This window comes from Pongo pygmaeus, chromosome 21, assembly GCF_028885625.2.
Source record: "Pongo pygmaeus isolate AG05252 chromosome 21, NHGRI_mPonPyg2-v2.0_pri, whole genome shotgun sequence".
In the NCBI taxonomy this organism is placed as follows: Eukaryota; Metazoa; Chordata; class Mammalia; order Primates; family Hominidae; genus Pongo; species Pongo pygmaeus.
The window spans coordinates 32,445,983-32,470,445 of NC_072394.2; the positions used below are offsets into that span (position 1 = coordinate 32,445,983).

The following is a 24,463-nucleotide window of genomic DNA, read 5'->3' on the forward strand; positions in this document are numbered from 1 at the left end:
ATCTTGCTCTAGAAGGCCTGGGAGCAGAGACAACGAGCACACGGGGAGCGGGAGCCTCTCCCACCTACACACCAGCCAGTATTTTGAGCTGGGCGATCGATTGGGCGTGGTGGAAAGCGTCTTGGTCGGCTGTGTGACCCTGTGCAAGTCCCTTCACCTCTCTGGGCCTCAGCTTTTTCTTCTGTAACATGGGGTGATGATACCAATCTCACTCCCTGGCACATAGTTGGCTCTAGTCAAATAGTAATTTTTATCTAAAAGCCTTTAGGAACATTTTTCATTGCCCAAACCAAGTCTGAGTACCAGGGGTATTTAATGTGAATGGCAACCACTTGGGCTACTAACGATGACAGCAGGAATCTTAAGTGTCTGAAAATGGAAATGTTTTCCTCTGAAGTAGTAAAAAGGTGAATCATTGGAAAGATCTCGGAGAGATAAGCAATCACAACTTAAAATGTTCATTGTGGCTCTTTTCCCTCTGTCTTCCATCTGTCACAGGGAAAACAGGAAGACCAAAAAGTCCAAAAAACTGGATTTTCTGCCTAGCCCTTCCATTTCTAGCCATACAACTTTAGATAAGTTAACTCACTTTCTGGGCTTGGTTTCTTATCTGCTTCATGTGTGGGAAGTAGGCGGAGTGGGAATGGGCTCCTTCTTTCTGAACCAGGCCTATCTGATCTGTCATTACTCTGCTCTAAACCATCCAGTGGTTTTCTGTGTCGCTCTCTGCCACATGCCCTCATCTTACTCCAGCTCTCTGACTTCATCTTGCGTGGCTCTCCCCATTACTCACTTTTCTCCCATCAAGCTGTCCTTCTTGCTGAGGCCTCACTGCTGGGCCTTTGCATTTGCTGTCCCCTTTGCCTAGAACACACCAGAGATGGTTCAATCCTTCCTTTCCTCCAGGTCTCTGCTCAAATGTTACTGTCTCAGAGAGGCCTTCCTTAACCATTCTACATAAAATACTAACTCCCTCCTCTCCACCTCCTTTGCCCCTAGTTTTGCTATATTTAATTACCAGCTGACATAGTATATATTTACTATGTGTCATTTGTCACTCCCACTAGAATGTACACTTCATGAGGGAAGGAACTTGTTTTTTTCCCTTGCTGTATTTTCAGTGCCCAGAGCAGTGCCTAACACATAGTAGGAGCTCAATAAATATTGACTAAGTAAATGAGAAAGCAAGCACACATTGTGCCAGGCCCCAGTCTTCTATGGGAACACTAAGCCAGGTGCCATCCTGGAAGTCCTTTTGTCTTAAGTCTCTTAAGGCTCTTAAGTCCTTAAGTCTGTTTACTCTCACCGGTGCTGAACTTGGTACCCTCTACTCTCTGCCCCAACCTGACTTTTCCAAGAGAAGAATTTGTAAAGTGACTTCACTGATTTACATCATGACTCTGCAGTACTGGCCTGGTGAGAAATAGTTAATATTGATAATGTACATGAAAAAATAATTATTTTAAGTTTACTGTTGCTTTTCACGTCAAATCTTTTCCTGTATCTCTGAGCTGCAATAAATCCATTACTTTTTTTTGCAACAAATGCTAATAAATTTTGGAGAGGACATTGATTCTATTTTCTCCTGTATTCAGTTAAACTGTATCCTATCAGATAGCCATTATTATATTATGTTTTCTAGAAAAACATGGCAGAGCAATTGTAGCAGGAATAGGAAACTAGTTGAAAAAGCAATGTGAAATGTTGAGGCCTTCTGTCCAAAACACCTAATGCTATATTAGCAAGTTAATTGATAAAATGTTTTAACTGCTCTAATGCTCACTGAAATTTATCAGTGACATTTTTACACTTAAAGTGAAACCAAAGGAAGCCATGTAATTATTATATGTTTAGAAGGAGAACATTTCCGAGATTGTCATTAAAATATTTTTTTGTCTGTTCCCATGCTGTTTTGTTTATTAATAGAGATAGGGCTTTACTATGTTGCCCAGGCTGGTCTCCAACTCCTGGGCTTAAGCAATCCTCAGCTTCCCAAAGTGCTGGGATTACAGGCTTGAGCCACCATGCCTGGCTGTCCCATCCTCATGTGTGTATGTGTGTAGGGTTTTGTGTGGGGTTTTTTTTGTTTTTTTGGTTTTGGTTTTTTTTTTTTTGCTTGATACTTAGAAGACTACATTTCCCAGAAATCTCCACAAGGAACTTCCCCAAAGCAAGAGAGCGACCTCACTCATATTACTCCCATCTGGAATGGTGTTAGCTAGTAAAGTATTCTCTTTAGCATCAGGAAGCAGATGATTGAGAAGAGAACTGGTGTTTAGTTATAATGTAAATTGCAACAAATGAGGATTATAAGTATAAAACAAAATTATTCCTAATAAGTTAGTAATTTTGTTTTGTTTTGGACTAGTTGAAAATACATAACAATTTTTTTTAGTTTCAAAAGCAATTTTATTCCAGTTCTGGCTAAGCATACTCTCCCACAGAATGCAGCAATAAAACCTGAACAAAATGCATGTAGCAGCTATTTGAGGATTCTGAAGACAAAATACTAGCAGGCACATTGGGGAAGAAGCCAGAATTTGACATATCCTACCACTGAACTACTGGTGAATTTATCATTTTTATTTCTTCCTATAACTCCTGGCCTGGTCTCAAGGCAGATCAAAATCTGGAATTGGGGCTCAATAAAGAGAAAGCTCCCAAAGACTCTCCCTAGTTTTGACTTGAACATCAGGAAAAGGGACTTCTGATGCTCAGAGTATGTGGGAGATATCATTTTTCTTTTCCTTTCAAATCTTTTCTCCATTGTCTCATGACCCAGGCCCTAGGCCATCCTGCAGTGGTGTCTGTGACAGCAGGAACCCACAGGTACCCAAAACTCTGAGAGAGGAGAAACTTCTTCAATAAAAGTAGCTGTAGTCCTGAGGGAGGGTGAGCCTCTGTTTTTTTTTTTTTGTCTCTGTCCTCCTACCTCCTGGTCCCAGATGCAAGTTCAACTGTGGAAAGTAGGCAGCAAAGCGGAACAGAGTAAATAAAACTCCAGAGAGAATAAATTCTCTCTGGTGAACCCCAGAGAGAATAAATCAAATGATGATAATGATAATAATAATAGTTTTCAGTTACTGCTGAAAATTAAAAACAAAACAAGATCTTTAAAGCAGTCAGAGAAAAATGATGCATTAATAATACAGGAATAGGCTGGATGCAGTGGCTCACACTTGTAATTCCTGCACTTTGGGAGGCCAAGAGGCAGATTGCTTGAGCCCGGGAGTTTGAGACCAGCCTGGGCAACATGGCGAGAACCCACCTCTATAAAAAATACAAAAATCAGCTGTGTATAGTGGCGTTTGCCTGTAGTCCCAGCTACTCAGGAGACTGAGGTGGGAGGATTGCTGGAGCCTGGGAGGTCGAGGTTGCAGTGAGCCATGACTGACTGTACCACTGCACTGTAGCCTGGGTGACAGAGCAAGATCCTGTGCCAAAAAAAAAAAAATACAGGAATAATAATTTAAATAACTGTTGGTTTCTTATCAGAAACCATGGAGGGCAGAAGAAAACAGAACAATTTTTTTAAATTGCTTAAAGAAAAGAGTTGTCAACCAGGATTTTATACCCAACAAAAATATCCTTCAGAAATGAAAGTGAAATAAACACATTCTCCAATTAAGGAAAATGAAGATAATCCATTGCCAGCACACTTGCTCTAAAAGAACTACTGAATTAAGTTCTTCAGACAAAAGGGACATTATATTAGAAAGAAATTTGGAACATCAAGAAGGAAGGAGAACAAAAATGGTAAATATTTGGGTAAATTTAATAGGCTATTCTTCTCTTGATCTTTTAAAATATGTTTGACAGTGGAAAGCAACAATTGTTGATGGGGGTTTAATGTATGTAGATAAGACAAGTACAATATAAAGGAGGAATATGTATATTCCTTTACAATATAAAGGGACCTATATGGTGTAAGATTTTTACACTCCTCTTGAAGTGGTAAAATATCAATTCTAAGTAGAGCATGAAAAGTTAAGTGTGTATTTTGTAACCCCTAGAATAGCTATTTTTAAAATCTATAACAAAAAATATAGTAAAATAAAAAGACAATAGGCCGGGTGCAGTGGCTCATGCCTGTAATCCCGGCACTTTGGGAGGTAGAGGTGGGTGGATCACTTGAGGCCAGGAGTTCAAGACAAGCCTGGCCAACAGGTCTCTATTAAAAATACAAAACTCGGTCTTTACTAAAAATACAAAAATTAGCTGAGTGGGGTGGTGTGTATCTGTAATCCCAGCTACTCAGGAGGCTGAGGCATGGGAATTGTTTGAATCCAGGAGGGAGAGGTTGCAGTGAGCTGAGACTGCACCTCTGCACTCCAGCCTGGGCAACAGAGTGAGACTCTGTCAAAAAAAAAAAAAAAGAAGAAGAAGAAGAAGAAGAAGAAATAAAAATGGAATTCCAAAAAATTCCAAATATTCCAAAAGAAGGCAAGAAAGGGGAAAACAGAGGAATAAAAAATAAAGGGAACAAACAGTAAAAAAATAAATAAATAAAATAAAATCCAAAAACCCTAAATAAAATCTGAAATCCAAAAATGTCAATAATTACATTAAATATAAGTGATCTAAACACTTCAATTAAAATAGAGGTTATCTGAATGGATAAAAAATGACTTTATTTGATGCAGTCTATAAGAAATTCACTTTAACTATAATGAATGATATAGGTAGGCTAAAAGTAAAAGATAAAAAAAGATATACCATACAAATACTTATCAAAGGAAAGCTGGAATAACTATATTAATATTAGAAAAAGTAGACTACAGAGCAAAAAATATTACCAGGAATAAAGAGAATTATTATAAAATAATAAAAGGGTCATTTCACCAAGAAGATGTAATAATTATAAATGTATATGCACCTAATAAAAGAGCTTTAAAATATATAAAGCAAAAACTGACAGAATGGCAAGGAGAAATAAACAGATCCACAATTAGAGCTGGAGACACAAACGCTTTTTCTCAGTAATTGATAGAACTAGTAGACAAAATAAACAAGGACGTAGAAGAACTAAACAACACTATGAACTAACTAGGTCCAACTGACATTTATAGAACACTCCACCTAACAAATGCAGAACAGAATTGATCCTTGAACAACACAACTTTGAACTGTGTGTGTCCATTTCTATGTGGATTTTCTTCTGACTCTGCCATCTCCGAGACAGCAACACTAACTCCTCCTCTTCCTCCTTCTCCTCCTCAGCCTACTCAATGTGAAGACCATGAAGATGAAGACCTTTATGTTGATCCACTTCCACTTAATGAATAGAAAATATATTTATCTTCCTTGTGATTTTCTTAATAATATTTTCTTTTCTCTAGCTTGCTTTATTGTAAGAATATAGTATATAATACATATATAACATATGGGCTAATTGACAGTTTATGTTATAGGTAAGACTTCTGGTCAACAGTAGGCTATTAGTAGTTAAGATTTTGGGGAGTCAAAATGTATACACAAATTTTCAACTTAGTATAGGGTCATAAAATAAATCTTAATGAATTTAAAATAATTGAAATCATTTAAAGTATGTTCTCTTACCATAATGGAATTAAACTCAAAATCAATTACTGGAAATATCCCTTAGAAACTGAACATACTATACTTCTAAATAATTTGCAGGTAAAAGAACCTGCAAGTCTCAAGGGAAATTAGAAAATATTTTTAACAGAACAAAAGTGAAGATACAACATATAAGTATCTGTGTGATGCAGCTAAAGCAGTGCCTAGAACAAAACATAGAGCTTTAGTGTTTATATTAGAAAAGAGGGAAGATCTCAAATCAGTTATCTAAGCCTCCATCTTAATAAAACTAGAAAGAGCAAAATAAGCCCAAAGCAAACCAAAGGAAAATAATAATAAATGTAAAAGTAGGAATAAATGAAATGAAACAGAAAGCAGAAAAACAAAAGAGAAAATCTTTTAAAAGATCAATGAAATTAATAAGCCTCTAGCACAACTGAAAAGAGAAAACAAATTAACAATGTCTGAAATGAAAGAGGGGTTATTACTATGGACCCCACAGACACTAAAAGGATAATAAGAGAATACTCTGAACAACTCTACACACTTAAACTCACCAATGTAGATGAAATAGACCAATTACTTAAATAAGAAACTACCCAAACTCATTCAAAATGAAATAGGTAACTGAATAGTCCTACAACTATTTAAAAAATTAAATTCATAGTTAAAAAAACTTTACAAAATATAAATATCCAGATCCAGATTGTTTATGGGTGAATTCTATCAACTATTTCAAGAAGAAATAACACAAATATCCACAATCTATTGTAGACAAATAGAATAGCAGGAAACACTTTCTAAGTTATTTTATGAGGCCAGTATAACCCTGATACCAAAACCAGAAAAAGACAGTAAAAGAAAAATACAGACCAATATCAGATGCAAAAATCCTCAATAAACTATTAGCAAATCCACATGAAAGGATAGTCAACATAATTAGTCATTAGGAAAATGCAAATCAAAACCATGAGATACTCACTAAGATGGCTATAATTTTTAAAAGGGACAATAACAAGTATTGTCAAGGATATTAAGAAATTGGAACTCTGATATATTGCTGGTAGAAATGTACAATAGTGCAGCTACTTTGGAAAACAGTTTGATAGCTCCTCAAAAAGTTAAACATGAAGTTATCATGTGACCTGGCAATTCCACGCCTAGGTATATAACCAAAAAAAATCAAAACTTATATACACAAAAACTTATGTACTAATGTTGATAGCAGCATTATTCATAGTAGTTAAAAAGTGGAAACAATCCACATGTCCATCAGCTGATGAGTAGATAAACAAAATATGGTATATCCACATAATGGAATATTATTTGGCCATAAAAAGGAATGATGTAAAGATACATTCTAAAACATGGATAAAACCTGACACCTTTATACTAGGTGAAAGTAACCAGATACAAAAGGCAAAACATTGCCAGGAGTGGTGGCTCACACCTGTAATCCCAGCACTTTGGGAGGCCAAGGTGGGTGGATCATTTGAGGTCAGGAGTTTGAGTCTAGCCTGGCCAACATGGTGAAACCCCATCTCTACTAAAAATACAAAAACATTAGCCGGGCATGGTGGCATGCCCCTGTAATCCCAGTTACTCAGGAGGCTGAGGTAGGAGAATCGCTTGAACCCAGGAGGTCGATGCTGCAGTGAGCCAAGATCGTGCCACTGCAACTCCAGCCTGGGTAAAAAAAAAAAAAAAAAAAAAGGCAAAACATTGTTCAATTCCATTTATGTAAAACAAAAACACCTGGAACTAATTTGTGAGTTTAGCAAGGTCATAGGATACAAGGTTAATCTATAAAAGTTAACTGTATTAATGACAAATTATAGAGATGGAGAACAGGTTAGTGGGTTTCAGGAGCCAGGGAGGACAGTAAGGAGGGAGATGGCTATGGCTAACAAAGAGTAGCACAAGTGATCCTTGTGATGGAACTGTTTTGTTTCTCGACTATGGTGGTGGCCACACAGACCTACACATGCGATAAATTTGCATAGAATTAATACATACACAAAATGAGTGCATGTAAAACTGGTGATGTCTGAATAAGCTGGGTGGATAGTGTCAATGCCAATTTCCTAGTTGTGTATTATACTAAAGTTATGCAAGATGTTACCACTGAGGTAAACTGATACATGGGAACTCTGTATTATTTCTCACAACTGCATGTGAATCTACAATTATCTCAAAATAACAAGTAAACAAAAAATCAACTGGAACTCTCTTACATGGTTACTGGGAACGCAAAATGGTACATCTGCTCTGGAAAATAATTTCGTAATTTCTTATAAAGTTAAATATATACTTGCTATACGGCCCAGCAATCCCATTTCTAGATAATTACCCTAGACAAATAAAAACACAAAAATGTACACAAATGTATGAAGCTCTATTAATAATTGTCAAAACTGGAAACAACTTAAACATCTTTCAATGGGTAAATGGATAAATAAACTGTGGTATATCTAGGCAACAGAATATTACTCAGCAATAAATAGGAACAAACCACTGACACATGCAACCACTTGATGAATCTCAAAGACATTTATGAGTGAAAGAAGCCAGTATCGAAAGGTTACATGCTATATGATTCCATTTGTATGACATTTTCAAAAAGACAAAAATGTAGTCATGGAGAAGAGTGGTTGCCAGATGTTATATGGGGGAAGGGTGTTACTACAAAGGGATAACACAGATAATTTTTTAGGGTGATGTTACTGCTGGAATCCTAATTGTGGAGATGGTTACAGGACTCTACAAATATGTTAAAATTCACAGAACTGTGCACCAAAATTAAGAAGTCAAATTTTCTGTATGTTAATTTAAAAAATAAAAGAAATTTTAAAAAGGCATGTTGCCATTTAAAATTTATAGTTAATACATTTAGAGAGGCTATTTAGAATTTGTTGTTTGCAGCATAATTCCAGATAAAACAACATTTTAATGAGTACCATAGGCTTCATTTTACAGTGTACAATGGAGCTCACGGAGCATAATATGAAAATGTCCTAACTCAAACTTCAATTAAGAAAAAAGGAAAACAACAGTTTTAATGTCAAAAATGTTCAATAAATACCAAGCAAAAGAACATTTATTTTGGTGATCTTTACTCAGACTGTAGCTGCAAACAACATGAGGAACAAGTGTCTGCTAGTATTTTTAAACATAAGAAGAAGATTTAGTTTTGCTTACACATTAATGGTGATTATAATAATCATTAAATAGTAAATAAAAAGGTTAAATGACCTATAAATAGACTAAAACCCACTCAGGTAATTTAAAGCAAAGATGAGCTTTGTAACTCTTCAATTAAAATATTGGATTAAAAACCATGGCATTAGGTCAAATCAAGGATGATATACAATGCAACCAAATAAACTGTCTGTGTAGAAATAATGATGTTTTCATCATTAACCCCATAAAATTCAAGTAAATACTCCAGTGTAAAATAACCTTTTAAGAAACATCTTTGAATGTTTGTCAAAAACATATAGCATTTTAAAAATGCATCCTAAATGTATGCTAAATGCAACATTCAAGTCAGGGAAATGATAAATGCTATATATTCAAATCAGCCAAGTTAAAAAAAATTACGTAGCTATAATTAAGTATTTCTGAGCCAGGTATGGTGGCATGTGCCTGTAGTCCCAGCTATTCAGGAGGCTGAGGCAGGAGAATCACTTAAGCCCAGAGTTCAAGTCCAGCCTGGGCAACATAGTGAGACCTTTCTCCTTAAAAAAACAAAAAACAAAACAAAACAGAATTTAAAGTATTTCTTTTTAAGCATGTAGGTTTCCAATTCTAGCTATGATTATTCTGAACTACAGAGAGGAAATAGGTCAGCCTGTCTATGAAATGGATCAGATCTTCAGCTGCTTCCAGATGGCTTCTGCATTAAATTGAACAATCTACACAGAAATTCCAGTGATGACATAAATCTGTATGTCTGGGTTTCCTTCATATGTTATAAAACATTGGTCCTATCATAGCTATAATATCTGCATAGGGAGCACTCTGGCTCAGCTCGATAGCCCGCTGTTTCTTTAGGACAAGAAAGCTATAAAATTTGGCAGCTGCTTCCTTTCGGTCGCTATTTCTACAGAGCTTCATCAGACTAAAGGACTGCATTCCCATCTTGTTAGATTCCTGGGAAAATGATTACAAAAGAAAAAAGAAATGATTAGAAAAGAAAAAAGAAAAAGATCATTAGAAGTAAAGCTGGCTATAAATGCATAATTAACAACAAAATATTGACATTTTGGATAAATGACTATAAAATCCTTAAATGGAAAAAGGGAAACGACTCCTTAGTAAACATAAAAACAACACAAGTCACGGTACACAAGCTTGGTTCATGAAGAACATGCATGCAAAAGAATTCCGAAGGGGTATACACATTTATAATGTGTTATACAAATGTTAGGCCTTTTTAAAATTGATGTTAACATAAATGGCTCCTGTGGAAAGGGCAATTAGTCTATATTTGCAGAGACAAAAAAAAATTCACAGGACTTTGGGAGGCTTCAAATACAATCAAAATGATCAGCCTATCAGTCTTCTTCTACTTAAAGGTACTAGTGTTGGTGTTGACTATAAACAACTCCAGTTTCAGTGTCAGGGGATTATGACTATGTAAACAACTCCCAATTTCTTTGCACAGATTAAAAAGATGTCGGATTCACTACATGACATCTGTGTACCTACTGAAAATAACTGAGGTACAATAAAGTATTTTAATTATGGATGAAGATAACTCTTTTCATGAAGACTAGGATTTGGAATCAGAGTCCCAGAGCAGAAGTATAATTTTTTAGTTAGAAATACTGCGGTACGGCCAGGCGCGGTGGCTCATGCCTGTAATCCCAGCACTTTGGGAGGCCGAGGAGGGCAGATCACTTGAAGTCAAGAGTTCAAGACCAGTCTGGCAAACATGGTGAAACCTTGTCTGTACTAAAAACACAAAAATTAGCTGGGCATGGTGGCACGCGCCTGTAATCCCAGCTATTCGGGAGGCTGAGGCAGAAGAATCGCTTGAAACCAGGAGGAAGAGGTTGCAGTGAGCCAAGATCACGCCACTGCACTCTAGTCTGGGTGACAGTGACACCTTGTCTCAAAAAAAGAAAAAAAAAAAAGAAATACTGCAGTGAATACTGGCCAATGTCCCTATGAGAATCATACACCTTGGATAGTTGTGAAGCATATTTAGAGATACCATATACAAGGTTTTGCTTGTCTATAACATTCAACAAATTAATAAATTAAATACTTTATCATACTTTATCTTAACCAAAGGTGTGGCCCAGGGTCAGTAACCTTTCAAAGATGGCATATCCAGCCTACATTTATTCCCTGCCTTGACAGAAAAGATGAGAACTGGATGGCTTTTCCGCCCTGGGAGAGAATACGGACAGCTTGTTCAATTTCAAGAATTCTTTTGAAAAACCCTAAAGGGACAAATATGCAAGATTAAACATAAGTGTTTATTTGTGTTCCCTGCAGAAACCCTTCTGAAATGAAGGTAAAGGAAGAAAAAGTGACAAAGGATGGAGACAAAGACAAAGAAAGTGGAAGACATAACTGACTTAGTAGGGTGGAGACAACTGAACCCTAAGTGCTGGCAGGGGGAAAGCCAGCAAAAAGCAAGCCGATTTGAGTGAGACACAGTACCTAGGAAAAGCTCAGGAATTGGAGACATCAGTGTGTCATAAACTGGGGAGAGGGATGAAGCTGAAAACAGGAGAATTCCTTGAGAATCTACTTAGGAACCGTTAGACCTTCTGTCCACTCCACCACCTCACAGAATCGGAAACCACTACTCACATAGCAGAAGGCATGAAGTTGCTCTTCTGGAGATACCAAGCATTGACGCTTTGAACTTACGGCACTAGCACTGTAGATGGTGAAGTGTCATACCACAAACAGTGGGATTAAGGGAAATTCTACACTCTGAACAGTGAGATAACCAGCCTCTCCTTTACCTCCTTTTGGTTCCTCAGCCACTGGCATCATGCTTATCCCATCTCCTAGGCAGTAGACTTAAAGATTACTCTGGAAAAGCTGACTATTCTAAGGGAGAACAAAACCCAGTTATATAATACAATCTAGGGAAGGTGAGAGGTGCCACCCAATTACCTCAGTATAAAGACCATAAGTCTGCAAGCTCTACTCATGCGTATATAACTTCCAGTCAGTTTTTTGGTGTCTCTATCTTAAATAAAAACAGATAACCCTAGGATCTACAAGACATTTGAGTAAAATCTCTAATATTAAAGAGCAAAAAGGAATGCATTCAAGAAAATCACTAAGGAAAGATAATGCAGGGAGCAGAAGTGCAACCTCTGAAGTTAAGAAGTTTTTCATTGGATCCATGAAAAATGGCTAGGATAGTAGTGAGAGGAAGCAGATCAGTGGTTGCTTGGGAATGGGGGTACCAGTTGGAGGTATGCAAATGAGGGATTCACAAGAGGCACAAGGAAAGTTTTTCTGGTTTGAGATATGTTTACTCCTTGATTGTGGTGAAGGTTTTACAGTTGTACACGTATGTCAAGACTTATCTAATGCATACTTTAAATATAAATAGTTTACTGCATGTTAATCATATCTCAACAAAGCTGCTTTAAAAATCTAATTGAATAATTAAATAAAAATATTGTGATGCTATAAAACAAAAGAATAGTTAGTAACCAAGAAAAAAACTCCTGGAAAACAAAAAGTGAAAGCAGATATAAAAATTCAGTAAAATCTAGAAAACAAAGTTGAAGAAATCCAGAGTAGAAAAACACAAATACAAAGGAAATTAATATAGAGGATAAAAGATGTTATTAAAATTAAAGGAGCAGTTCAGGAGATCCAACATCTGACCCAATGGCCCTTCAGGAAGACAAAACAGATAAATAACAAGGAAATTGAGGCCAGGAGTTTGAAACCAGCCTGAGCAACACAGTGGGACCTTGACTCTATGAAAAACTTTAAAAAATAACAATAATAAGGAGAAAGTCCAATAAATTTTTAAAAATTTTCTAAAACTCAGGAACATGAAGTTTCTGTATAAAAGAACACACTACATGGTAAGGAAAATAAGTGAAAGAAAAAAAAAACCCAAAGCACATAATGAAATTCCAGAGTGCCAGGGATGATGATAATAATAATAAGAATAATAATAGATCAAAAGCTTCCAGAGAGAAAATAAAGGTTACTTACAAAGGATCACCAACTAAGGCAATATTTGACCTTTCAATAACATCACAAGAATCTTGGCAATGTTACAAAGCCTTCAATATCTGAGAGAAATATATTTTCAACTTATGTCTAGAGACAATCAATCACATTAAAGGTAAAAGAAATGCTCAAGCTGGTATGGAGGGCCTCTATCTCTTGTGAACTCTTTATCTCAGGAAATTATGAAAGGATGTTAACCACCAAAAAATTTAAGATAAAGGAAGATCAAAGCACCCAAAACCACAGAGGAAATATAATACATACAGGAAAGAGACAAATTCCCATGTTTATGACAAAGCAATATCCCAAGACAAAAACTATGGAGCAGACTTAAAGAGCCGCTGGTTTGGATCAGAACAAGAGGATGGTAAGCTCCCAGAGAGATACCTTTAAGGAAAAAAAATGGAACTGATGGATCGTTTGATAAGAGATATTATAAAATATTATAAAACCATAAAAATGGTATTTTTGTCAGAGTTTGGTCATATTGTCTGAGTTTGGAAAAATAATTAAAATGGGTTTATAGACACTGAGCAAATGAAACAAAATGAAGTAAAGGACTATAAATCATGCTGCTGTAAAGACACATGCACACATATGTTTATTGCAGCACTATTCACAATAGCAAAGACTTGGAACCAACCCAAATGTCCATCAATGATAGACTGGATTAAGAAAATATGGCACATATACACCATGGAATACTATGCAGCCATAAAAAAGGAGGAGTTCATGTCCTTTGTAGGGACATGGATGAAGCTGGAAACCATCATTCTCAGAAACCTATGGCAAGGACAAAAAACCAAACACCGCATGTTCTCACTCATAGGTGGGAATTGAACAATGAGAACACTTGGACACAAGAAGGGGAACAACACACACCGGGGCCTGTCATGGGGTGGGGGGAGGGGGGAGGGATAGCATTAGGAGATATACCTAACTTAAATGACGAGTTAATGGGTGCAGCACACCAACATGGCGCATGTATACATATGTAACAAAACTGCATGTTGTACACATGTACCCTAGAACTTAAAGTATAATAATAAAAAAAAGAAAAAAAAATGAGGTAATGATTAACTTGAAAAAAGCCTAATGACAAAACAACCATAAAGTTGACAAGAAATGTAATTATGCTATGAAGCTTCGATGTAACTAATTTTTACATAGTATTTATGGCAGCAGCTGCTACTTGTCCTTTAATTTCCATTCTCTTCTTCTATAGTAACAGAATTATTAGTTGGGACTAAGCTTACCAAATAAAGACTACATTTCCCAGCTAGATGCGGCAATGTGACTAAGTGCTGGTCAATGAAGTGTAAAAAGTGATACAATTTCTGGGTTGTACTCTTAAAGGAAACTTTGCTACTGATTGGAGTACAGACCTGGTGGGTAGTTAGCCATTTTGGATCTTGAGAAGACAAAGGAAACCTGGGTCCCTGACAACTTTGTGAGCATAGCTGCCATACCAGATTGAACCTTTACCTGAGAGATAAATAAACTTCTATCTTTTTTAAGCCACTAATATTTTGGCTCCCTGTCGCAATCAAACCTGCATCATAACTATTACAAATATAACACTGTAAACACACAACACTATGCTAAAAGTATACTAAGGAGGGGAAGGTAACTAAGTTTAACTTTTGTTTTCTGTCAAAAGAATTCAGTAGATAAAGTTTAAAGCTGAAATACCAAGAAAGAGCACTAAAAGCATGTTTATTAAGAATATAGATATAAATACTAAAAGAAACAGCTTAATGTAGTTGCTTCTGATGAGCAGGACTTAGGGATAAGGAGAGGTAGGACAAAGGCCTTTCTGTCTTTTCAGCCTTATTGCATGGCGCTATTGAACTTTTAAAATAATATACGTGTATTATTTTGACAAAAATATAAATTAAATTCAAAAATTACCTGAGTTGTCACTCTTGAACTGCTATAAACTAAGTTTCATATTGAGAATTAGTTGGTATCCTGCTAAAAACAAGGATGGGACACAGAATAGATATCTAAGGGTATGAGTGTGGGTAAGAAGTTGATTAGAATATGCAGGCACCAAACCCAAACTTCTATATTTAGCCCTGGGTATACTACTGAAAATCATTGCACTCTAGTGGGATTTGGCCTCAAAAAAATAAGGAAAATTATTGCATTTTCATTAATATATAGAAGCTTGAAGTCAGTATTTACTTATTTTTTAAAATAAAAATAGGGTTGACAAACCCTAGCATCTCACCCGTAAACGATTTAACATCTGAAGTATTCTTCGATTCCATCTCTCTGTCTCAATATTTTCTTCATTCCTCAATGACTCCTGTTTGAATGATAAATAAAATATTTAATTTAAGCAAATTTTACTAAATGCTGACTATTTGCCCATCATAGTGTTAGCTTCTACAAGAAACACAATTATTACAATGGGTCCTGCCAAATAAAGAGCTTATAGTCTTTATTATTTATAAAAAGAATAAGGCTAACATACAAATATAAACCACCTTTGCACAATTACACCTGTACTCTCCAGGGTGTCTTCTGATAAGAGGCTCCAAAATAGGAGATTCTGCCATCTTTATTTGGTAATATGTCCAGGGCCTTACGGTTACTTTGAAAAGCAAAATTAGAAAAGACAACAACTTTTGCCTAGGGTTATCCTAGTTCTGGTCAATCTGAACTCAGTTGACAGGAGTAAACATACAACTATTTCTGTGCTGTAAAGGCTTTTATCTGAACTTATCTGGTAATGGAAGTGCTAAACATAACTGCTGTCTAGTAGTTTGTGTACAATTGGGTTATAAATCTTTCAGATTTCGAGATGCCTTGTCCAAGGCATCTGTGCCTTGGACAACATCTGTCATGTTATCTAAATAGATTCTTTTTTTTTTTTTGGTATTTAAGGCTTAACCACTTTCAGAAATACCTCAATATTTAAAAATGGTATTCCAATCCCTTACAAACTAACACCTTATGATGTGAGAACAGAAACTGGGCATATGAAAGGTGTTCATGAATCTGATAAAAGAGCAGGCTTACAAAGGGGTGGGGGAAGGGAAGTGGCACAAATCTGGCCTACTTTATAATTTTTCCTAAGCTAATTCTGACTATGCAGCCCAACAGCATCTGTGTCACTCTCATCTCATGTCCACTGTTTGTCTAGCCTTCATGTATAGGAGCCCAGACACTTGCTAAAAGTGCTTTCAATTTCATAGACTCCAAGACAATTACAGAAAGCACCAGAATATTCTGCATGACATTTTAAATCATGTGAGGCTAGAGGGACTCTTTGACTAAGCCTGGGAACTACTTTTCCACCCATTTCCACCAACTATACCAGCTTTCTGGGCCTGCCTATGCTGTATGCTTTCTTATATCCCAAAGAGACTGATTTGAAAATACGGTCACTTTATTCTGGAGAGTTTTCCAAATCCCTTCAGCTACAATTTATGATTATTCTTTTCTGGTCTGTCCTTGGATAAATGAGGACACCCACTTATTAATGTTTATTTTATTGTTAAAGAAACAAATGCAGTTTTTGAAATGTAAAAACCTCTTTGTTAAAGATCCATGAGACTCTAGCTTCATCTATAATGCACAACTAAACTAACCAGAGAAAGGCTCAGAAGAAATAGTCTGTGCATTCTGCTAAAGCCTGTCTACTTGATCTATCTGGACACCCTGCAGCTGAATCTATTGTGTAAAAAGCCCAGTGGATTATTAAAACAGCTGAACTTGTGCTGTGTTGTGGTTTGCTTGACCATGTATGAAAATAACCTGCATCTATAGAAGCAAAGCGAATAGCAAAAATGAACTAACCCACTTCTCGCTCAGCTGTTTGGATACTTCAGGTAAAAAGTTCAGGTAATTTATTCTGTCCTAGGTTATCTAGAGAATTTGGCCTCTTTTCCTTGTATGAAAAACAATCAAAGAGTCTTGGAACTCATTATATAGATAATTTTATAGAAACAAATTAACATCAGGCTTACTAGGTGTTTTCATATTATTTACTAAAAAACTTTTACTAAAATTCCTTACAATCTTAAAAATGTTTTCAGTATGCTAGGACAATACCAGAGAAATAAGACAGTTAATAAGCAGGGAGTCAGGTAAATCAGACTTTACTTCTGTCTTTGCTATTGACATGTGGCCTCTGACTGCCAGATTATTTTGTTTCAGATTTCCAGAAGCCTTGTATAGATACAAGCCTTGTGCCACATAATGTTAAAGGAAAAATTGCCCACAATTTTTTTGTAAATAAGATAAAATTTCAAATGCCCTAGGCCATACTCTTAATATAGTTCTGTTTCTTTAGAGATGTTATATCAATAATTTAAAACAGTGATTCTCAACATTTAAAATCCTGTCACTACTTTTGATAAACACAAAAATCTCACACTTTCCCTTAAAAGTATTTGAAGTTTCAAAAGAAATTAAAGAAAGACAAAAAATCAGAGCAATTCAGAATATTTTATCAAACTATTCACAAACATCTCTGTTGTAATCACAAATTTAAATTATAAATTTAGAAAATAACATGACGGCTATAAAAGCCAAGTTTTAGATAAATAAGGTGTTAAATATTTAGGAATAAAGTTTTTAAGAACATCCCCAAGACTACACATATATTTACCAATTCAACTGGACTATATTCAATTTCTTGTGCAAATAAGTCATTCGTTAAAGATGATTCCTCAGCAGCTAAAGACACCATTTCAACAATATCCTGCTGAAGCAAATTAGGGAACGTTAGGTAAATCTGCCAGTGGTTATACAGGAACAATCTAATTTTATTAAATGCTTTAATCACATGAATGCTCATTCCTCAAACTAATTTAAAATACTACCCACATTCTCAAAATATTATCTCTGAAATATCCCAGATAGGCAGTCTTTGACTTAAATGTTACTGTTTTCCATATGCCTCCCATAAAGGAAGAACTTGCATGCCCCTTCCCTCCTTGCTTCCTATCCTTTTCCTTTCTATTTCCCTCTCTACTGCAGACCTCACATGAAAAGTCTCTACTGCTGTGCTACTGAGACCACTTTGCTTTGAAGCATTTTATCTAGCCCCACTCCCCTACCTCTATTCTCATGCCAATACCAGGTGGCAGAGGAAAGAGATCTGCAATAGGCAAGCAGAGAGGGAGTGAGAGTGAGGAAAGGGATATTAATATCCCTACTGAGGACCATGACAGGATTCCTGCCACCACTGCTGGAGCTGTCACGGGCAAAAGGGAAGAAGAACCTGTCTGCTGGAAGGGGAGTGAAGACATAAAGGAAGAAAGAAAAAGAGACAGAGATTTCCTAGTCCCTATCATCTCCTTCCCTTCTCATTGCTATAGAAGCTATCAACCCCTTTTCATCTTCAACCTGTCTCCAAGCTTCATTCCCCAGCTGTCCTCCTCAATCTTGATTAAGGGCCTCCTCTAAGATAGTTTATTTGCTTTTTCACTCAGCTTTAAAAAACTTTAGTAAACATAAGGAGTTACATTTTATTCTTTAATATACATATTTGTGAAGCCTTGTTTTTCTCTTTCAATTTCTATGAATATTCTACATTTTTGATACTCTCAATTTTGCAGCTATGGTATATAAAAATTCTGTTTTATGAAGATTTGAAAATGATTCATCAGAATGAATATTCTCTTGTCCCTTATTGTTCTTGTGCTCCTATGCTTGACTATATTTCACATTTGTTAACCATTTTTGGAAGCAGAATTGAAGGTTTAAAGCATAAGCATAAGGTAAAGTAGTAAAGGTTCAAAAGAACTGGTACATCGATCTCTCTTCTCTCTACTTCAAGCCCATGGGACAATCTATCTTGTTATATCTGTGATAACCGCAGTTATATTTTCCTTCCAAAAAATCATAAACTAAACAGGTTTGCCTAATCATAATTTTCGGTAGGTACACTTTAAGAAATGCCTGAGCCCAAGTGAGGGAGAGAGTAGTACTAGCAACCCAGTATCTCAATATCCAGTATATTATCAAATATTTAGTAAAATACATTCTGTTTGAATGCACTGTGAAATTGTCTTTCCTTCCAAGGGCATTCAGTTTCAACATGGGTTGACTTTGAATTCCCTGAGTGGTTATCAAAATACAGTGATAATCGAACAGACCAGAAAAACACTGGTTTATTTTTAACTGGTGTGGCTATAATATTTATATTTGTACAACCAATAAAATAACAATTGAGAAAATATTTCAAAGCACATTATTTCCAATTATGTTTCCAAATAGTAATATTTTTCAAATAAAAAATTATATCTTAAAAAGTGTTTAAAATTTTGTTTTGGTCATAGATCTTTAGATAGTCTTTCAGATTCAAGGCCAAGGAATTGGTGGGTCTAAAATATATTATTCTTAGAGAGATGCAGGTGAATTCATGATGAAAAGCAAAACTTAGGCATACTGGCTGCAGTTCTAAAACATTCCATGACACAAAGAATATGAGGCCTAGTAGGATTCTCAGCATATAACCAGGTTTACATACAGACAATCACTGATTTAACATATCATGCAAAATACTAGTTCAGTATGAAACCACCTTATCTTGCGATTTACATCCTAAACTCCCAGAAAAATTCTGCAGAAGAAAATCATGTTTTACCCTGCTACTTACTAAACAAATTGCAAAACAATTTAAAATGAAATATGAACTACACAAATGTAAGAAAATATACCAGAGTCCCAATATTCCTTTACTGTATCTGTAGAAAATAAAATATTTTTACGATTCTCTCTGGATAACTTACCTCAGAGTTAATATTTTTATTGGTATCCTCATGAGAGCTATGCTGAGATCCACCAATCACATCCTTCCAAGTTTGGGGTTTACTTAACTCTTGCTGGGAATTTGGCTCTTCTATCATGGATGTCTCTGAATTATCAAGGAAATAAAGACAATTTCACCAAAATATCTTTCAAACTTGAATTGTGATATGGTTGTAACAAAAGAAAACTTCTGACAGACATGTTGGGATCCAAGAATTTAAGCAAAGGATACATAAACTTTTTTACTGCTCCCAAGTCTCACATATGTATCTTCCCTTTCCTGTCCTCTGTCTCTATCACCTCCACTCCCCATTCTCTGCCAACCATCTCCTCTACAGACACTCTCACACGTTCACTCACAAGACAACATGGACAGTTCAAGCCCATTGTGGTATATTGTTCATTAGGTTTTAATGCCTTCAGGAAGGGTGATCAGGAAGTGGAAGCTCACTCATCACATCAATTGGTTTTATTATCACTTTATAATTATCATGATAATAATCAGTGATTATTAATACTCCATGTGCCTTTTGGGTAGACAGAAATATCCGCGTCAGGTTAACTGTATTAAGTGCTGTTCTTATCCTTATGTGACTTCTCATATTAGTTGTTTTACATTGAAACATTATCTTGCTAGATATAAAGATTTTCTTTTTTGAGGATTTTTGAGTATGCCTTTGGGAGTGAAGGAGGTAGAAAGAGTGATAATAAGAATGGTTTACATAGTATATGTACTTCATCTTTTTAACGAAATCTCTGGGACAAAAATTAATCCAAAATGCAGAAAAATGCAATACTGAAGTAATAATTTCATTTAAGTTCAACTACTCTTCCAGAGTTAGCATTTATACTTGAGAATATGGAATTGGATCCCATCTTCATTCTGAAATTTAAAACATCAAATTTTTGTTTCCACAACATTCCCCTCAACATCAACAAAATTAAGAAGTCTCACCTATTATATTTTGGTTTCTCACTTCTTCCCTTAGTGACTCCTTCTGTATCATTTTTCTTCCAAGTTTAAAGCCAGAGGACAGAAAGCATTTTGTAAACAACTGTAAAAATACACATTTTTGGTTTTTTTGTTTTTGTACCAGCAAAGCAATTCAAGAAAACACAAGCACATATCTAAAAAGGAAAAACTATAATTCATACACACAATCCAGAAAATTAATTCAAAATGAGGAAGTACTTCTTCGCAAGTTTAAATTCTGTTATATATGTATGTAAATATGTGTTTATTTATTTATTTATTATTTATTTATAACCAGACATTGCTCACATGTAGAAGGGTAGAAACTGTTACCATTTTCAGTTCAGCATGAATCAAATCCTGGGCAGCAGTTGACAGAAGTGTATCCACTCCTCCCCTCTTCTTCCACATCATCAATCTTTGGGTAGGAGGTGCAAGTTCCAAAACCATGAGTGTGTCCGCAAAGGAAGTAAGCTGTTTATGTATAACTTTGCTACTGAGCTCCTTGACAGGATCTATGAGCAATCTCCTCTTTTTGCCTTTCCTTTTCTCAGCAATGTCTAAATATAAGAAATAGGCACAAATGTGATTGGTTATACAGCTTTCTAAAATCATATTGTAGGCACTAAATACTTAAGAAATTTCTAAGCCAGGCACGGTGGCTCATGCCTGTAATCCTAGCACTTCAAGAGGCTGAGATGGGTGGATTGCTTGGGCCCAGGAGTTCAAGACCAGCCTAGGCAACATGGCTAAACCCCGTCTCTACAAAAAATACAAAAATTAGCCACACATGGTAGCACACACCTGTAGACCCAGCTACTCAGGAGGCTGAGATGGGTGGATCCCTTGAGCCTGAGTGGCAGAGGTTGAAGTGAGCCGAGACCACATCACTACACTCCAGACTGGGCAACAGAGCAAGACTCTATCTCCAAAAGAGAAAAGAAATTTCTACCACAGTACAACCTACAGTGTTGCATTGGAAAGAAAATCCCTTCTCCCCTCTGAAAATTATGCTGAGCAACCAATAGCTGATACATTTTGTAAGGTGTTGCTTGGAAGTGCTTAGAAAGGGATCTACCTGTTAAGTGAGCAACTGAGGAAATGTGGGGAAGAGGGAAGTCCACCAATTTGGAGGTTCCTTAAAATGCTTATGTAATAGAATAACTTTATACAACACTCATTTGTATTTGTCCAGTGTATTTTTCCCTCTCCCACTGAAATTCATAGACATTCCAAGCAGGTAACTAGGTCCATAGGATTTCACTCCATCAGGGAATTTTACCAGGCAGAAAGCAGAAGTCAAGCTTTTCTTTAGTAAAGCTGTAAAAGGGGAGAGAGGGTTAGATTTCTCAGGACTGATAAAGATCCAAGATCAAATGGAGCCAAAATGTATAGGAACCTGCTTGCTGGCTGATGTGCCTCAGTAAAATCCCAGGAACAAGACAAGATACCGGAGAGGTTGGCTATGTGATGATCCCCAAGGCTATGTAAGCTGGAGGACTGAGAACCACAAATTGGTATAGCTGATAACCAGAAGTCCCCTTCCACCTTCCACACCCCTCCCCCAAACTTTGGAACTACATGGTGGAAATAAGACAGGGAAGCTACACAGATTGAATTTCCTGCCAGCCTAGTGAGATAGAGGCTCAGTGGTGAATTCAGTTAAAAAAAATAAATAAATGCTTTACTGTTTGCATGCCTGAGTTTATAAACTGAAATTCTTATCAATTATACTACCTACAACTAGGATGTTTCTAAATGACCTAGTTATATTAGTTATATTAGACTAGTAGTTACATTAGTTATATTAGATTCATACTTACTACTTATCCCTAAAAACATAATGCTTGAAGTTAAATGCTAGAAGGCATTCGCTTCTCTTCTGATCCTTTTATTCTGCCTTGTATTATATTCACTTGCATGACTATTTATCTTCCTGACTAGATTGTTTTCTAAGCTTCTTAAAAGTAAAAAGTGTGTGTCTTCTTTATTCCCGTGCCCACCACAGAGTAATGGCTCAATACCTTCCTAAATTGAACTTAGTTTAAAATTTTTCAGTTTCCCAAACTGGATACATGGTTTGAACAGGACTGAATACAATGCAAGTGATACACAGATACAGGACAAATGAGCCCCAGAGTGGAGCTTAGCCCATCTGGGTTCTTGGCTTTGTCCAGGAAAAGAATTCAAGGGCAAGTCAGAGGTAGAAGAAAACAGCTTTATTGAATACGCAGTGTTACACCTCTGGTGGTGTTACAGCTCTAGCACTGTAACTGCTGCTACAGAACAGGGCTACTCAGCAGGCCCAGACTAGCAGCTCAGGGCAGTTTTGCAGTCATATTTATACCCACTTTTAATTGCATGCAGATTAAGGAGGCTGGTTTATGAAGGGAAGGAGTAGGAATCATTAGGTCATCGCCATGGAAAAGGGTGAATTCCCAATGTTGCCATGGCAGCAGTAAATTGACATGGCACACTGGTGGGTGGGTCTGATTGAAAGCTCCCCTCACCCACCTTGTAACTAGTTCTCATCTGGTCCGGTGTCCAACCCCCAATTCTGGAGTTGAGTCCCGCTTCCTACCTCAAAAGGATCATCTAAAATTTCCTTCACGGTCTTCTCCTCTATTACGTTACAAGTGCTATTACTAGATTGACTACCTCCTGTAATATTTCAGTGATTATTCAAACATCTCAAAGTAAATAAGTTAACAGTGTATTAAAAATTAAAACAAAACCGTAAATGCCTCTGACCTGAAATATCAATTGGATCAAGGGTAAATCCTTCCTCTTCAGTTGATAATAATGTTGTTTCATTCATTTTTTCATTTTCAGGTACACATATACACTCTGAGTTATCTGGTTCAACTAATCAACATCCACATAAAAGTAATTGTAAAAAAACCAGTTAGGATGCAGGCTAGAGGACTGTATGAGAATTAAAGATAAACTAACTGAAGATTTATATTACTAACTGGAACATCTGAATTCTTAGAACCATTTATTTAATACAGCTGAAGAGGCTTACAGATTATATGGTCTGGGACCCATAGTATTTGAGTGAGTCAAGTATCATCATCCCCTTTTGCACATGAGACATCTAAGGGTGGGCTAAAGTCACAGCAGATGTGAAAACAGTGGTGGCAACTACAGTAAATGACTGATAAAAATCTGACTATATGTCTGCTAAAAAAAATTGTATTCCGTTAAATCACTTATCAGTTGATCCATAAAAAACCATAAGTAAAATTTTATTACTTAGCTCTTTGTATTTTCAGTTTCTACTATTGTTTTTAGAAAGCAAATATAACATCAAAAATTGTGGCAAATAAAAAATGGGGCTAATTGTACTTTTAATTCTTAAGAAAAATCAGACTAAAATACCTCAAATCATCTGAGGTACTTCCATATGAATTTCAAGTAGGGAAAATATCCTCAATTTGTAATTTCTCTCAAATTGTATGTAGATTATCAAACCATACTAGTTAATAAATTTTCTTACCATTTACCATATACTATTTTAGTAATTCAAAAAGCCAATATTTTGGCAGAGTTCTCTCATGCTAAGCCCAATCCTGGCTAAATACCCTTCAATGTACCTTTATCAGAATCTAATTTCCTATTTTATATTGTCTACAGTCAGACTAACAGAGTCTGAAAGACATTGTTCTTTATCTTTCACTATACTATATTGCTACTTAAATTCAGAAGTTCTGAGGCTTAATTTAAACATTAGTGCCCATTACTTTCTCATAAAGGAAAATTTCAACCTACCTGCTAAACTATTGGGAGGCTCAGGAGGCAGGGAAATTTCTCTGTTCAAATGCATGTCTTCTAACAGGATATTCTGATCATCTTGCAATAGATTGTCTTGAAAAACACAATGAATACTTTTTCATACAGACTGGAATCTGTCATTTGTTCACTAAACATTTATTAATGTTACTTTATGCATTTCAT

At 36.0% G+C, this 24,463-nt stretch overlaps 1 protein-coding gene across 5 annotated transcripts in view; it reads right to left on the reverse strand.

Moving 5' to 3' along the window:
* Window positions 1-8,074: 8,074 nt before the first annotated feature.
* The window catches only part of RAD21L1 (RAD21 cohesin complex component like 1), a 29,598-nt gene continuing 13,209 nt past the window's right edge, over window positions 8,075-24,463 (reverse strand). For 2 of the 5 annotated variants that reach the window (XM_054467696.1, XM_054467700.1), the window contains 8 exons: window positions 24,278-24,373; window positions 23,258-23,371; window positions 20,840-21,066; window positions 20,489-20,588; window positions 19,515-19,639; window positions 17,387-17,479; window positions 14,999-15,076; window positions 8,075-9,693 (listed from right to left, as the gene is read on the reverse strand). In XM_054467696.1, coding sequence (XP_054323671.1) covers window positions 9,505-9,693; window positions 14,999-15,076; window positions 17,387-17,479; window positions 19,515-19,639; window positions 20,489-20,588; window positions 20,840-21,066; window positions 23,258-23,371; window positions 24,278-24,373 — 1,022 coding nt within the window. In that variant the 3' untranslated portion in view covers window positions 8,075-9,504. Of the gene's footprint in view, window positions 9,694-14,998; window positions 15,077-17,386; window positions 17,483-19,514; window positions 19,640-20,488; window positions 20,589-20,815; window positions 21,067-23,257; window positions 23,372-24,277; window positions 24,374-24,463 lie in introns of all 5 variants that reach the window. The other 3 variants (XM_054467695.1, XM_054467699.1, XM_054467698.1) reach the window with 3 other exon arrangements.